Source organism: Lutjanus erythropterus, chromosome 1 (assembly GCF_056507025.1).
Source record: "Lutjanus erythropterus isolate fLutEry1 chromosome 1, fLutEry1.hap2, whole genome shotgun sequence".
NCBI lineage: Eukaryota > Metazoa > Chordata > Actinopteri > Lutjaniformes > Lutjanidae > Lutjanus > Lutjanus erythropterus.
The window spans coordinates 45,299,904-45,317,301 of NC_139317.1; the positions used below are offsets into that span (position 1 = coordinate 45,299,904).

The 17,398-nt window shown below is 38.3% G+C and overlaps 1 protein-coding gene across 2 annotated transcripts in view; it reads left to right on the forward strand.

Annotated features, from left to right (window-relative positions):
• Positions 1 to 561: 561 nt before the first annotated feature.
• Positions 562 to 17,398, forward strand: part of arnt2 (aryl-hydrocarbon receptor nuclear translocator 2) — a 108,254-nt gene continuing 91,417 nt past the window's right edge. For both annotated transcript variants that reach the window (XM_084722239.1, XM_084722247.1), the window contains exons 1-2: positions 562 to 884; positions 12,225 to 12,336. In XM_084722239.1, the coding sequence (XP_084578365.1) occupies positions 854 to 884; positions 12,225 to 12,336 (143 nt within the window). In that variant the 5' untranslated portion in view covers positions 562 to 853. The remainder of the gene's footprint in view (positions 885 to 12,224; positions 12,337 to 17,398) is intronic.

A 17,398-nucleotide genomic window follows, 5' to 3' on the forward strand; every position in this document is an offset into this window, starting at 1 on the left:
TTTTCTTTATTTTCAAGGCAGAAATGGGGGGAAAAAGGTTTTATGGTTGTGTTGTAGCCTCCTATTTGCATTCTAGTCCATTTGTAAATACTTGTACTTGTAAATTGTTGTTTTATTATAATACCATATTACAAATGAGTTATGATCGACAATAATATTCCTATTGTTTATGAATTTCTTTGTATTGTTTATTTTTTTGTCATCAATTTGGGTGGATTTTGTGCACTTCTTCCAATCCTGGAAAACACTGGCTGTAGATTAAACTACTCAGCAGTAGATAAAGTAGTTAAAATGAGCTCAACCTTAGACATCTTCAGCAGTAAAATCAACCTAAAAACAACATATATACTTTTACTTTTCATAATTTGTGCGAATTTAGCAGATAATACCTTTTTAAAAGGTGTAAATATCTTTAAAAATGAAACTTAACAAGCCAACCAAACTTAAATCACTATGTAGCATCACATTGGAAACGCCATACGTATTTAGCCCACATTACATCCATCACTGCACCAGTCACACTGTATAACATTAATTTATTCAAGCAAGCCTAAAATCTCGCGGTGCTACCATTCAGACATCTTGCATTTTATTAAGTCTGGTCTTTGGAGAAAATTTTCATTAAACATACACTATACACATATATTCTACACAGAAAGAGGCTTTTGTTAGTCGTTTGAATCCAGATTAGTTTTCCTCCGGGTTAACGGATGTGAGGCGGTTGGACCGACCGAGCCTCGCGTGCCAATCCAGCGGAGTTTAGACGGTCTCTCACGGGGGCTCTGTGCTCTCTGCCCGTATTGTGCGTCATCTCCATCGCTGCCGTTTTGTTATTTTTCTCCACCGAGGGAACATGGCAACTCCCGCCGCGGTCAACCCGTCCGGTAAGTGAGCGCCCGGTCTGCCGGTGGATACGGAACTGCATGTTTATGAATGTTGTGCGGAATATAGAAAAAACAGAAGCAGGGGTTTTGTTCAGACTGTTGCTGAAGAGGGCTGAAGCGGCGACAGGCCGCCGAAGCCTGGCTCCAGCATCCATCCCCCTTCCCCCACTGAACCGCCGCTCACAACACTGCTATTCTTCACCGCTTTGGGGCCAGTTTATACGGCCGAATGTAAAAACGACTTGGTTGTTGTGAAAGTGTATCCTCAAATACACCTTTGGTATTACAATATGCTGCTGTTTTTCTCGATATAGCTAGGCTAATGCGTTCATTACGCCGACCCTTTGCTTTCCTCGCTGTGATACAAAAGGTTACTTTGCATATCGTTGCCCTACAGCAGTGCCCTTCATATGTTAACGTTATTTGTTTAATTTTAACATTTGTTTTGCAAAAACATAAGCATGCTGACAGGGTCACTTGTATTTGTATTTTTCTGTTCCTCGCCTGTTGATTCCTTTTTGTATATAGAAAGGGTTAGTTCGATATGTTCGCCTCGGTAGAATACGAGGCAAACGCCAAATCGTATTTAAAAATCTGAGAATTTAAAAACATTGGGGCATTTCCTAACGGTACATACGACAAACAGCATACACTAAACACTAAACTGTTTCTCTAAAGTAATTATACAATTCGGCATCTAGTTATTACACAGTGAAACGCGTATTTAAATAATAACCAAACTTTTATGCTCCATGACCCTGGTGTTGACTGAGTCCTTTCCCTCAGTGGACAGTTGAGAACTGTGTGAAAAGGAATAAAAGTTTTAGTATTTCATTAAAATATGTGGTCCTTGATGATTCACATGTTTAGCCGATTTGCTAGTATTCGATGTTTATATAACGAAGTGTAATGTTAAGCTCCAAGTGCTGTGTACGTTTCTGGGTAAACAAAGGAAGATTAAATTGTTAAATGTTTAAACAGAGTCTGGTTTGATGTTCTCTCAGTGCTGAGCTGATTGTTTTGTACAGCAAACAACATGAATCTGAGTTGAGTTTAGGCACCTTAATAAAATGATAGTTTGTTTCTCTTACATTCAGATTAGACACTGTAACCTCAGCAGCCCTGTTTTTTTAGGGCTGATACAGATACAATTATTAATAATCAAGGAAACCAATAACCAATATTTGGAACCATATAAATTGTAGTAACAATTTAAATCTTGGTGTTTAAAATTTAGAATAACACAAATTCCAGCACAAAACTGTTCCCTTAAAACATGTTTAATTACAATAGAACTTTTCAACATTCAACCAAGAGAGATTATGTGAATGAGACCCCAGAATGGTACAACTACAGGTAGCAGCATCAGAGCCAAAGTAGCACAGTTCTAAATTAATTTACCTCATCGTCAATCAGATATATATATATATATATATATATATATATATATATATGTATATAAAAAGACAGATTCTGATAATCATAAAAATGATGAATATTGGATATGATAATTGGCCAAGGTGATAATCCATCTCTCCCTAAATCACAGTAAATTAAATTTAACAAATATGCAGTTACCATCTTGCTTTCATTACTTTGTTTCTAATAAGCTTCATTTTAAAATGGTCTGAGTTAACTTTCCTGGCAATTAAATGGAACACATTTGAATTAAGTAATTGTACAAATCGTACAGTGGCAACTGCATGTGACTATGTGAATATGCCTTAAAGTTTTTATTATTTGGCACTATTAGAAAAAACATCCTGTTATAAAACATTCCACATAGCAGCTTTTGCTTCTTGCCTCTCCAGATAGGCCTGAATAAGTATTTGGGTGAAAGAAAACAACCCCATAAGGATCTCTCCAAATTGGGAGAGAGTGGCAAAGTCATTATTCCTGCGTAAAGGACGGAGACTCTGAGCTTCTGAGACCTCCATATGAAAACAGGTCAAGCATACTCTACCTCACGCTCTGTGTCACTTCATTGGTGATGTAAATGAAAAGGGAATATAAATAAAGAATTGGCTGGTTATTAGCACCTTGGCTGCATACAGAGTGTTGAGACGAGGTGTTGTTAGAATGAACAATGAACAGATGAGAAAATAACCCTGTCAGATTAAAGAAGGGCACTGTGAGAAGACAAAACAAAATCCCTCTTCTTTGTCTCTTGCAAAAATGAAAAGGCACTCTCTCTGTCAGTCACTGCACATGAGAGTCATGTATGTTGTATGGATCCTCCAGGCCAGGCAGGGACAAACCCATACCTTCATTATCCCCTGCATGTTCTGCTCGTTGTAATGTAATGACCCACTCAGATGTTTGGCGGAAGCGTGCAGTGAGAGCTACGTGCAGTTCCTCTATCCGGCGATGACACCCAGTTAGAATTAACTCGTGCCTAATGCTGCCGCTGTGGCGGCTGTAGCCAGAGGAGGACATAGTTAGCCCGCTGATCTGTGATCAGCCTTACAGTTTCCCCTGGCGTGGCACTCCGGTCAGGTGCGTTGACCTCAGGCCAGATACCCGGGGGATGTGGGAATGCTGTGTCACTGCAGGATTATCTCCAGCTGGCCGTCGCCCAGATCCAATTGGTGTAAGAGCATGTGAAACATGACAAGTGAAATGATCTAATGAGGATCGCGTGTTTGGAGAGGACGAAGGTGATTTCAGAGTATACGCATCAAACTGCAGCATGTGTAGAAAACTGTCAGGTACTGAAAATCAACAATCCACAACTACTTTGATCATTGATTTATTATTCAAGTCATTTATCAAGTTTGTTAGTTGTGAGGATTCTGCTGTTCTTTGTTTTCTATCACCATAAACTGAACATCTTTGAGTTTGGACAAAACAACATGTTTAGATGCATCACTTTGGATTCTGGGAAACTGGGAAACTGTGACTTGCTGAATGATTAATCAAAATTTTATTGAAGTCATGATATGGCCCACAGCAATTTTCAAATCTCAGGAGGTGCAATATGTGCTAAATGCAAAATGTGTGTCAAACTACCATTTAAATTAAATATCGTGCTGCAGAAATGTCCTGGTCTACGCATCATTTTTTTTTTCAGACAAGAAAACATCTTTGTTTGGTACAGATCCTTGCAAAAATCACACCATAATATGTTTGAAATGAAAATGAGAATAATGATATAAAAATGAGGATGGACATTTTGACTATTTCCTTACCTTTTACTGACAGTAAAGAAAATTCACAGACCTTTTTCACAGCAGCTATCTTGACATGAAGTAGTAGGATAAACTCAGGTGTTACCAATGATACTAATTAAGGTTCCCTTCCATTCAGTTCAAACAGAGTCAGAGTGCTGCTATTATGCATGTTGGTTCACCTGAAAGGCCCCGTTACACTTAATTAGTAAGGGAAAGAACTGGTGTGCTCAGCCTGACTGTCTGAAGTATCTGACTGTTGACGCTCCAAAAAATTCCAAATGTGTGCACGAAATCATCGGCACTATTATTGCAATAAAAGTATTAAATCTTCTCAGTGAGTGCTGATGATTTCATGTGCACGCTTAATTAGTATCATTGATAACACCTGTGTTTAGCCTGCTATTTCATATCAATATGTCTCCTGTGAAAAATGTTTATTTATTGAGTGGGGGAATAAACAACAGATTACTTGTAAATGAAAACCAGTAGTTAAATTGTTACTTGGAAGCCAGTTTTTTCAATATTGTGTTGTATTTTCATTAGGAAATTACAGTATTAAAATAAAAGAAACTGTTTCTCTATAAACGTGTTAAAGTTTGGTAAATTTTGGACCAGAAAAAGACCACTGAGCCCTCTACAGTTGTAACACTGAAGATTAAAAATCCCTCTGTGTTTGAGGTAGTGTGTCCCCTCAGAGTTGCTGTAAGGCAGGATGTATTGGCAGCTCCATTATTCTGTTATTTTGACCCGTGGGAGAGAAAATAAAAATAAGCTCTCCTGTTTATTATTTCCTTTTTAAAGCTGTTTAGCAAACCCAAGATGTAGTTTGCAGCCATCGATGCCACTAATTGCTCTGAAATGATCGTGATCCTGTCAGAATTCTGTACAACTTAAGTCGACCAGTGGGATATTGATTCTGATGTCTGATATATGCTTGCAACAACCAGGCACTTTGGTGATGTTGGTGCTGGTAAAATGTTTGATTCAACATCTGAAGCTTGATAACTCGTCTGGATGACTCAGGGAGACCACTACTGCTGTTGCCATAATGTGCATGCAGCTTTTCAATGATGCCGGCTGTAGAAGGGTCTATACCGATGGAGTACTTCATTTGATACCTTTTTCACTTGTGGTGACTGGTTGCAAGCAAAATTGCATAACTAGTCATGTTTCCTTAGATCTGGGTACCAAAAGAATTGAATTTAGGTATGGTTTGACTGAGGAAGTTTGTACTGGATTATTTCAGTCGATACCTTATACATATATTTAGATCTGACATTGATATTTATATATTTAGTTCTGTGTTTGCATTCAGACAGTGAGATTAGTGGTGCATTTCCTCTGTGCATGCACAAACACGGAGGGAAATGTGATTTGTTGAATTTAAATTCTGTCAGGTGTGCACAAAATATGAAAAGTAATGGTAAATTCTTGTAAAAAAAACCCAACCTGTCCAATGTGTGTCCAGCTGTTGAGTTGGTGTAATTTAAGCCGCGATTCCATCGCAATAACTTTGATCAGAGAGAAGGGTCTTTTTGATGAAAGCATGGACCTGAGTCTAAAGTATTGCACAAATAATGATGCCTGCTCATTGCTTTGTATGGCGTCGTTGTTGTACAGTCGCTAGTTGTTAGTGGGTTCATTTGACAAATCTCTGTGGGTCTTCAGAGAACGATAGAAATACAGACAATACTAAACTAAAAGTTCAGGGTACTTTAGGTGGAAAAGAGCAAATATCTATTAATAATGTGAAATATAAAAGTGTAACTGCTTTGCTTCAGCTATGTGTAGTGGAGAAATGATGATGAAATGATGGATTTTATCAGAATTTTCTGAGTTAATTTATCGAGTAACCAGTTGTGTCAGACAGTATCAGACATCAGAGAAATAGAAATTCCTTTTCAAGGGGAACCTGGCCAAGATAGCCACTTGAAAATAAATCATTTCTGTCAGATGACATAAAAACAGGAATACATGTTCCGATAGGCAGGTCAGTAATCGTTATAATTTTGTTTCCAGTTTTGTTAGTTTGCATTTAGTTGGTAAAGGTTTTTATAATTAAGAAACTACTTTGAATTTATGTCCATTTGTGTTTGTGTGTGTATTCCTGTTGGAGTATCAGTTGTCCTTTTTGAATGGTAAGTGTCCCGAGGCTGTTTGATGGACTTGGTGGTTGGGGAAAAGAGTTGGAGGGAAGACAGAAATGATGACAGGGAGGAGAGAGAATAGAAACAACCTTGTCTGAGGGAGAGCAGTGATTGAAAAGGAGAAAGTATGCAACATTCCCCTCGGTCTCTCAGCAGGCTCATTAATGCGTTTGACCTCGGGGCTTTTTAGCTTTGGCTGTCTGAAGATGTACTGTATATGTGACTGAGTTAAAACCAGGCTTCTGATCAACTGGAGCCGTGTGTCTTAGAGGCTCTGCAACAAAGAAAACCTGAAACACTTGCCATGCATTTAAAGAAATGTGGAGATTGTCAAATTATTCTTTTGATAGCAAAGCGGTCCTCTGTGCTCCCACTTGAGCTTCATGGTGCCAAGTAACAGTGACATGTGGCAACTTTTTTGATATCGAAAACTGTCAAGTAGGGATGTGCCCTGTTTTATCATTCATGACAATACCTGTATAAATCTTAATGTCATTTTTAAAAAATGGTCATATGACTTGTACGGCATTGTGACATGTTTAGGTGTTTACGTCATGGCTTAAAAAAGCAGCAACACATGGCTGAATGTGTATGTAACTCTGCTGGCTCTGCTGTGGAGGAGGCACTTCCCAAAATGGAACTTCTGTCGTGTGGAAGTGGTTGAATAACTTGAACCTTTTTTAGAGAAAAAGAACAGAGGCACTGCACAAAATACTCTGTCATCAAGTAACTATTTAGTCTAGTATCTAGTTAGCTTGATTTCATTGTTGATGTTTTCAGTTTTTAAAGCTGGTTAATAAAGTACAAAGAACTGTTGTCAGAGCAACAAGTCCTTAGGCCCAAACCTGCTAAAGTGGAGCTAAGTGGACCAGGGTTTTCCCTGGATTTCTTTGAGACAAAGGTGGCAAAGGCTGGAGAATGTGCTTGACATGTGTGGCGCCCTGCACTTAAGTGGGAAAAAAAAAAAATCACAGTTCACTTTTTGTTTAATCATTAGGGCAGACAAAGGAACCAGAAAGAATAAGGACAAAAGAGCACAGAACCTGATACTGACATAAAATCATAAATTTTCCATAAATAATATAATTAAAGAAAAAGCACTAAAATCCTATAAAAAGAGCTTTGTCTTATTTGTCCAGTGTAGTAATACAGTTCAATATTGATTTGGAGTCACTGGGTCACAAGGCATGGATGTGATTGAAATAACTGCAATTATATTCTATTCAAATATTTATGTAAAATAAATGAATTACAGATTATCAATCAGAATAGTGTTTGCTAAATGAGACCAAGTTATTATAAGTTTTTGATCATAATTTTCACAAAGTCAGAAGGGATTTAAAATAAGATGGATTTGTGTCATTCATACTGTAATTTATTGACGGTCCCTCAGTGAACTGACAGAAGTTCTTGCAGAACTTCTTGCATCTGACTCATCTGTACAGTTATGTTGGGTGATTGGATGAATATAGAAGCTTGAATTCAGAAAGTGTACAGTTCTCTTTTTCTGTTTAAAATGGGTGTGAGAATGTTTCATTTCTTGACACTTTGTTAGTTTATTTTGTTTACTGGACATAATGAATGTACGTAGCGTGCATAATGTAGTGAACTCGCTGCTCTCCCTCCTGAGACTCAGGAGGATGGGAGGTGGTGTTTGTCAGTAGTTGCTGATAAAAGGCACAATAGTTTTGGTGTAAAAAATCCTTTAGGCTACAGAAATGAGTTCAACAGACGGGGAAACCTTCCTTGCTCTTGCGGTCACTATTAAATTACTTCAGTCAGTATATGAGCATGTGCGCTGTGATGCGAGCTCAAGCCTTTCTACATGCTTGCGACTCACAACTGCTCAACACTTACTGTTCGTTGGATTGACTTTTGTGACTTTAGATGCAGGAATGGAACAGACTGCGGCCGATGTCTCTCCTGTCTTTGTCTCCATAAGTTTGAAGGAAATACGATGGTTTGTTAAAGTTTTGTTATAAACACTCCCTTTGTAATCTTGACTGTGTACAGCCTTGACAGAAGTTTGACACAATCACTGTGCTGTTGATTTGTAATGTTTTGTTGTAACAGCAACACTGTGATATAACACTCAAAACAGAGAAAAGTGCTTTTTCTGTTTCAAAACAAATAACAGGGTCAGCACAGTGAAGTAGACTGCAGGCTGCTCTACAGCCTCCACATCAGCTAGAAATAGGGTGACCAGACGTCCTGAAAAATACAGGACAGTCCCAAAATTACAAACAGTCGTCCTGAATCCTGTCCTGTTTGTCCTATATTATATGACAGTTAATATGAACAACATATGGATCTGTAAAACTATTCTGATCAAATAGGTTATATGTGCTGTAATTCCCACTTTTAGTTGTTAAAAGATGTCCTGTTTTTGTAAATATGCTATATAATCCTGATGTGTTATCACCTGTGTATTGCTCTGATTAGGCTCATAAATAACAGATTGTTGATGTCATTCAACCAATTTGCGCAGCTGCCACTGTGAGAGGAATCTGTGACAAAAATATCAGCTTAAGGACAATCTTATCTGCTGAGAAGATATTTAAAATGACCGTAACACACTGTAGAATAATTTGTGCATCTTGTAAACACCCAGAACACTGTGCGTCATATCATCCTCAGAACCTCCTAGTCTTCATAATATTAATAACAAATTATCAATTTCAGTCCGATGTCACTGTAAATTATACTATACATTTTAATTAGGCGTGCATGACTTGATAAAGAAGTCATATTGCGATAATTTTTGTATTACAATTTTCATTTTTACTGAAAGTTGTGATTATGTGATATTTGTTGGGGTCTGAACCATCTGGCAAACAAGGTTCTTAGGCCAGGAAGTTTCTGCAGCACTACAGTACTTCATTTTATTACTTATATTATTTTAAAAAATTGCAATTTGGTTCTTCATTTTTACAGAAAATGAATGAATGAATGAAAGAGGTTAATACAGGGACATGGGAAAAGAACTTGGAAATTAGGGGTGTCCCGATCCGATATTGATATCGGATATCGGTCCGATATCAGCCAAAAAACGAGTATCGGATTTTATTGGACTGCATCTAAAATCTCTGATATAAGCGCTCTGATAAGCAGTCCATTTTCTGCTCCAGCACTTCTATCCATAGGTGACTCTGGTTGCTGACTATTGTTCTCTGTTTGAGTAACATCACTTGATCAAGCCTTTTCTAACATTCCACACTACAAAATATGTAATAAAAGTATGTATAATTCGTGCTGATATCGTATCGGTATCGGCCAATACTTAAGACTGCAATATCGGTATCGTATCGGAAGTGAAAAAGTTGTATCGGGACATCCCTATTGGAAATTATACTTTTGGATTATTCTGACTTTTGTGTTTAGCAGGAGAGGTGACCGATGGGACTCACTTTAAAAGCCAGTGTATTACTTCATGGCCCAGGTATAACACTTTAAACAGTTAAGTGCAGTTTGGGTTGTACATTAGTCGTGTAATAGAGTGTCTATTTAGACTGTTAGGAGAGGCAGCAGTGAGTGTGTGCTGTTCCTGTCAGGCTGAATGACCACACTGATTGTTAGATGGAGCTGTCTCTTAATCAGATTATGCTAGTTTAGAGCCTTGTGTTACTCATACTCACTTCATGAATGAATGATAGAAAACAGCTCCTTGGAAGGCCAGGCACTGCAGAGTGTGTGTGTGTGTGTGTTTCTCTGGAAGCAAAGACGGCAGGCTGAATGCACACTGTATCAAATATTAACTATGTTACTTGGTGCACTGGGGCATACCGGAGGGTTTGTTTGGCCTATCCATTGCATCTGGCTGAATGAGTGAGTGAGTGAATGGAGCGGAGAGATGGAGGGGAAAACAGCAGGGCAAACAGAATGGATCTGTGGATGAGCGAGGGGGAAAGTAATGCAGTGGCAGTGAGAGAGAGAGAGAGGTAAATATGAGAGGAAGATGGAGGCTGAATTGGCACGTAGTATAATACCTCTCAGCCATAATGACACACACACACACACACACACACACACACACACACACACACACACACACACACACACACACACACACACACACAGTGGCTTCATGTTGAATGGAACAGCCGGCTTCATTACTGACTAAAAGCTCAGTCAAGGGCCTGTGCAGGAAAATGCATGTGTATTTCTAAAATCTCATCAGATAGACGGCTGCTAACGAGAGCCTCAGGCTGCTCTGTGTAGGTCTGTGTAGACTGGTTGCTCTGCAGATCCCAGTCCTCTTACTGAATATGGTGCTGCCAACAGACTAACACACTTTCAGAACCAGATAGTTTCCCCAGTACAGGCCCATGTTTAAATGCCTGACTTTCACCATTTTCACCATTACAGTAGTTTTAGGCACAGATGAAACAACAATCAGCTTCTTGATAAACCGTGACAAAATTCCTCATGATAATATTATTGTTTCAAATGTTAATTTTCATAATAATCATGTTTGATTGCTGGGCTTTGAAAAACTTACAGTAAATACTGTCCAGCATCGACCAAATTTGGCAACAGTTGCAGCTGCAACAGCAACATGGGTGTGCTTTTCATCACTGAAAACACTGACATCACAAAGGACATGATGCCATTTAGAGCTGCAATGATTAATCAACTATGGAATATATTGCCAACTATTCTCATAATCCTTTGAGTAATTTCCAAAGTAAAAGAATCAAAACTCTCTGATTCCAGCTTCTTAAATGTGAATAGTTTTGGTTCCTTTATTCCTCTATGACAGTGAACTCAATATCTTTGAGTTGTGGGCAAAACATGACATTTGAGAACGTCACAGTGGGCTTTGGGAAACACTAATAGACATTTTTCACCATTTTCTGACATTTTATAGACCAAAAAATTATTAATCGAATAATTGAGAAAATAATTGAGTGATTAATCAAATATGAAAATAATTCTTAGTTGCAGCACTAATGCATTTTCAAATCATTGAGGTTTTCATCATAAAACTTGCTGAAATAATATCAGTGTGTGTATCAGTACTTTCTGAACATTTTCAGTACATTTTAACAATACCAAAATAATACTAATGACCATGATAATTTGGCCACTGTAATTTCATAGTGTGAATTAGTAGTAGTTCCTGAAAGTATTGGTTCGATTAAAAAACAAGATATACGACTTCTTGGCTAGTAGAGGAATCTGGCTGCACGTGAAGTCTTTAGATGTGTCAGATTTGAGCCACTTAAACTTCTGCTTCCATTCGCTCTGAAATTTTCATTGCATCTTGTTTTTTGATAGTCCACCCTTTGTATTTCTGGTTCTTCTGAAAGGATCCTGTTAGCAGTTTTAGTAGGCTTAGTAAACTCAGACTTCAGAAGCCCTGACATAGTGGTTAGTGTCGAACCCTGTCAGATCTTACATTGTGAACATTTTATCTATTTTCAAACTTAGCTTTGTGGATTAATTGATTAATTTGCTTATGGGGAATGTATAACGTCCCGAGTCAATCTGCTAAATTGGTATTGGAGCTACTGATACTAGTTATCACAACATTATCTTGTTATCATTGTGCTGTGATCAGGCTGTTTTAAGAGCAAAGTTCTACAATTTTTGAAACATGCGTTGTGTACATTATTTTTTGATAGCTAGCAATTTTCTTCTCTGCATTTGTTGGGACATTTCAACATTTTTGTGATTAACTTCTACCACCATTGGAATAGCTCATTCCATCAGCAGAAATATGACATTCATCCATGTGCACATGCAGAAGACACCAATATACAGCAATAGTCAATATTACCAGTTGTGTTCCATCAAAATAAGTGAACTAGAGAGAATTTGTAAAGACAGAGCATCACTGAAAGGAGCAGAACATCAAGATTTAAATGTCTTTTTACAGTTGTTTCAGACAAGCTTCTGAAAATGATGTAAAACTCTACAGAAAATGTTCATTATGTTTATAATAACTACTAATGGAAAACACACTAGTCCTGTATGTTGAATACTTCTGCTAACCCCCCCGCTGTCACTGTCGTATCTTCCAGAGATGGGCAGTGAGTTGCCGGGGACAGTAGCGATGCCGGGAGGAGTTGGGGCCGGCCAGGTGAGGATGGGAGGAGCCGTGCCAGGCCGTGGAGGCAAGAGGAGATCAGGAGGGTGAGTATCTGACCTGCTGTGGAAATTAGCCACAACAAATACAGTTTCTCAAATTTCTACATTGTTACAGGAGGGTCTGAAAATAACACTCAACTGTCCCCAGAAGCTAATAACTCCTTTGGTTCAGCTGCTTTCTCTCCTCGTCTTTTGCTCTTTTGCGTCAACTATCCAGTACACTTGAAATTCTGTAAAAAAGTCTAAAAACCAGTTAAACATTTAACAGTATCAAAACAGATGGGCAAAGGGCAGCTCAGTGGCAAAGGAGCAGGTTTTGTCTCTGTCTATTTCTCTGCCCTTCCAGCGTTCAGTTCTTACAGTGACCAACAATGGACACCTTGACGGTGCTGCTAGTTGTTACCAATGATTGCAATTTGATTCCTGTTTTCATTCCCAGAATCACAGCTACATTCTGAGACAGCAGACACCATTTTTCCTCATAATGTACTGCTATTTACATCGATCATACGTCTTGGACCATCTCTTGTGTCCTTGTACTGTTATAGGTTATTTTTATATTAGTCAGCCTAATGTTAAAGTAAAGTCAGTGTTTACTCCATATTTGGCAACAGCATGTTTGTCACTTATAATGAAACATCTTTCTTTGTAGCTTTCTTAACATTTTGCACAACTAAGAAGGTACCAAAGAGTAATAGTGGACAATTAAAATAAAAGAGAGCTACAACATTTTTTTAATTAATTTGAATTCATATCACACTTTTGTCCAAATTGACCAGTTTATAACAAGCCATGTCTTGAATTTGATAATAATAATAACAATGAATCAGAATAGGAACTCTTGAAGTTCCTGAACTTTTTTTGTTCATTTCCACCAAAATTATTTTGAAAAAATCAAAAATACATATTTTCCACCTGGCCTGTAGTGCTGTTTATCCATGTAGATTTTTATGGTGTAAGTTGTAGAGTTTTTGAGATATTGGTCATAGAATAAATATGAGGGACAGACTTAAAGATCTCTGTCTACTTTTGTCTTTGTGGAACCAAAGCTGTGTTTCCACTAAGCACGTCAGTTCAGTTTGTTACACATTAGATGGTTATTTTCACATTTCCATTGGCAAAAGCTGTGGATGGTACCAATATATTTGCTCTGTTTTGTCCTGTTGAGGTTGCTGAGCTGATACTAAAAGTCACCAGAATGGCCTCTGAGGTAGTATTTCCCAAACTCGGCTCATCAGTCTCTGTCTTGCTGCCTGCACCCTTATCTCAAACAAAGCTTCTCTCCTTGTTGTAGTAAAAACACACAAAGTGTAAAACCTTCACTGGACACCTGTAAATCATACCTGAGTATTCAAGATTCAGAAACTGCATTAAGTCTCTCTGCCAGTTTGTGGCTCTCAGTGGATTACATTCTGTACTATTCTACTGACAGAGCACTTTGTGAAGGTGCCAGGAAAGCTCAGGCAAGTGGCCAGGATGTGATACTTGCCAGTCCACGTTAGGTTTTGGACAATCATAGAACATATGGATTAATGTGGCAGCTTGCAACAAAAGATTATCTACTTTATTAAAGAATGATCACGACAAAGCGATGGGAAAAAATATTGAAATGGTTATAGAAACTTAAAGGAGAAATCTGTCATATATTTACTGTAATAAATCATAAAATGACCACGATGTGTCAACGGAGATCAGGGAAAGACGTTTAAATACTTGCTTCTCTGACATCAATGCGCCAGCCACAGTGTCCTCCTTTGAAACATCTATTCTGGAACAGAATAAGTTTAGCTTTAAGCTCTTAAGAACTCATTAATAATCTTGTAGAAGGCGTTGGTGTATATAACGGTTAATTGAGCAAAATGTTAATGGAGTTTGGCGGACAGTGAGACAGGCAGCCACTTAACTTGAAGTTCAGAGTGTATATTTTCAGAGAAGTGGGCTTTTGTTTTCAGGATAACGGGCTGAACTTCACATTGACAGGTAACTGTGTGTTATTAACAGCTGATCAATTTACAGTGGACTAGGAATGCACTGATACCAGCCTCGGGTATCGGTCCAATACTGTCCTCAGGTACTCATAATCTACTCCATTACCGCACACCCAATACCACATCATGAAAAATAGCTGCTCAACACAACCAAATACCTAAAGATCAAACACAACGTAGACTTTAGGGAGTTTGCTGATGCTTACCCTCTTTTCTTGATTGTGTCGTCTTTATCAGCGAGAGACTCTCTGTCCTCAACATCATCCACTAATGACTGCAGAAAATTTGGTGACTGTCTGAAAAATTCCATCTAAGTTCATGTGAAACAGAAATAAAAGCACAAAATGCACCTGTAGACCGCAGCCAGTCACTGTCCAATGAGTCCTGGTGGGCGTAAACTAGTAGAATGCCTTGACTAATTAATGTCGAGACAATGAAGAAACACCGCTGCCACCGTGCTGTAAAGAAGCTGCTACAACTTCTCTATGTGTACTCTTCATTATTCTCCTGTTAATCTTCACCAAAACGGCCTGACAGCACAGTACACCCAACTTCACTGTTTGTGGTTCACAGCAGGGTGAACAAAACTGTTGTACATATGGTACCACACTCATACCTGTCCCCCCTAAACAATGACAGGTAGGAACTAATTAGCTCTTAGACAAGAGGGACATGAAGAAGAAACTTAAATACTACACATGTAAATGTGTGATTAAAATACTAGTTAAAGTGCTGTAAATGATAATGAAATAATTATATATAACACCATTTGAAAGACTAAACTTAATTATTTAAGCCCATAATAATGTATAATTTTTATAATGAAATATATCATGTACTCAGTGAACTGCATACCTTAATAAGGAACACAAAATTAGTAAAGTAACGTAATATAAAGGGGCGGCACAGTGGTGCAGTGGTTACCACTGCTGCCTCACAGCAAGAAGGTCCTGAGTTCGAATCCCCCCCAGCGTCTTGCATGTTCTGTTCGTGTCTGCATTGGTTCTCTCAGGCATGCTAGGTTACTTGGTGACTCTAAATTTCCTGAATGAATGTGAGTGTGAGTGGTTGTCAGCCCTGTGATGAACTGGTGACTTGTCCAGGGTGAACCCCGCCTCTTGCCCAATGTCAGCTGGGATAGACTCCAGCCCCTGATTTCAACTTAACTTCCTATTTGGACCACACCGCTCATTTTTTCCACATACAATTGCTACATATTGTTCCTTAATGTTCACCTTTACAAGGTCTACAACTATTGATTATTTTGATGAATTTTCTCATAAATGTCTTTTGATAATTGTTTTGTCTGTTAAACAAAGGAAACCCTAAAATATTTAGCATTTTTGTGTATTACTGGTATACGCTTTTTGAGTGTTTAAATAAGTGGAGATGTTTAAGGCTTGTCTTCATCCACTCCGCAACTTCTGTTATTGCAAAAAAGAAAGTAAAGAAAACAATGTGACCATTTGTATATTGTTTTGGCATTTCGGTCTGGAGCTTTTGAAAAGTCATCTCAAACCTTATCATGAATGGAACCCTATTTGACATGCAAATGGACATTTCAGATTCTGCATTAGTGTTCAAGCAATGGACTGAGGTGGATAAATTCGGGAGTCTGATTTAGACTTGCTTTTTGTGTTTGTGTCTGTATGGGGGGCCACTATACATGAGTTCAGTATCTTGTAAATCTAATCCTCGGGGGACAAAGCAATGCATTTAACCAATGCACATGCATTAGGCCTACATAAACATGAATAAATAATACAGGCCTGGATCTAGACAAGTGTGTGTGTGTGGTCTCTCTCTCTGTGTGTGTGTGTGTGTGTGTGTGTGTGTGTGTGTGTGTGTGTGTGTGTGTGTGTGTGTAGATGAGCCAGGTTGTAGTTCAGTAAGAAGATCCAAAGACAACAACAGACACACAGCTCCCATGTTGCATCAGGTAGATCATGCATACACAGTGAGTGGTGACAGAGCAGAGGAGGTGTGGGGGAGGGGAGTTTAGTAAACACACGGTGCGGTGCGTTCACATGTCCTCAATATATGAGAAAAATCCAAAAAGGGTTATATTTGGAAAAATTTGAGAAAACGTTATGAAGACTGTACCTGAGAGAGGGTGACAAGCAAGTAAAATTAAAATTCTAAAATATATTTTTTCCTGTGTGAGTTATGGTTTTATGGCTGTCAGTTGAATAAGGTACATAGGACAGAGGTGGGATCGTTGTTTTTGAGAGGGATGGGGGTAATCAAGCTGAATGGGGGTAGGCAATATAACTACATATACAGCAATGATAAAATTTTGATTCATGTATAGGCAATATGTCATTGAGCCTCAGTCGCCAAGGCCTTGTCCCCTTCTGGAGGAGCTCTCATGGTTTCATATAATGGGAGAGATTGGAAAGTGCAGAGAAGCTGCCGTGTAGCAGGTTGTCAAACAAGTAAACATACAAATCCATCAAGATCTCTGGTTCCTCATCCTTCTTGGAAAGGAAAAGGATCCCAAAAAGAGAGCAGTAAGACTGTATGAGCCTCCAGAGAACAGTAATTCTGTATTTTGGCAGCAGTGTTAATTCTTTTGAGATGACAATAAATATCAGTCAGCTGATTTATGCTGAAAAAGAAAGTAGAAACAACAAGGTTTTCACACTGAGATTTGAGGCACATCAGAAACATAAATATTCACTGTCAGTGTGGTAAATAGCTAAATAATGCTGGTGACAGTTATTACTGATAGCTAACGATGGCTTGAGTTTGAGGCTGCTGGAGTTCAGTCATAACGTTGCAGAACAGCAGCGTCAAACTAAATCTCAGCCTAACTCAGATCAACAGTTTATTAACAGGTTTTGTTATTTATGGACAATACAGTTTAATTTAATATTAACAGTGTCTGGTCACTGTGTTCGTTCATGGATCAACTTGTATGGGGAAAGACTGAAGGAGTGTGACGGCAGACTTATTAACCATAATTTATTAAGGTATAATGAATGCTCAGGTTCAGACAGGGCCACAGTAATTATTAGTTATGTCTCTAAAACAAAGGTTTATTTAACTCCACATAAATTCATACAAACTTGTTCACATTTTAATTTAACATTGTTGTTTATGGGATCTTAGTTTTTCTA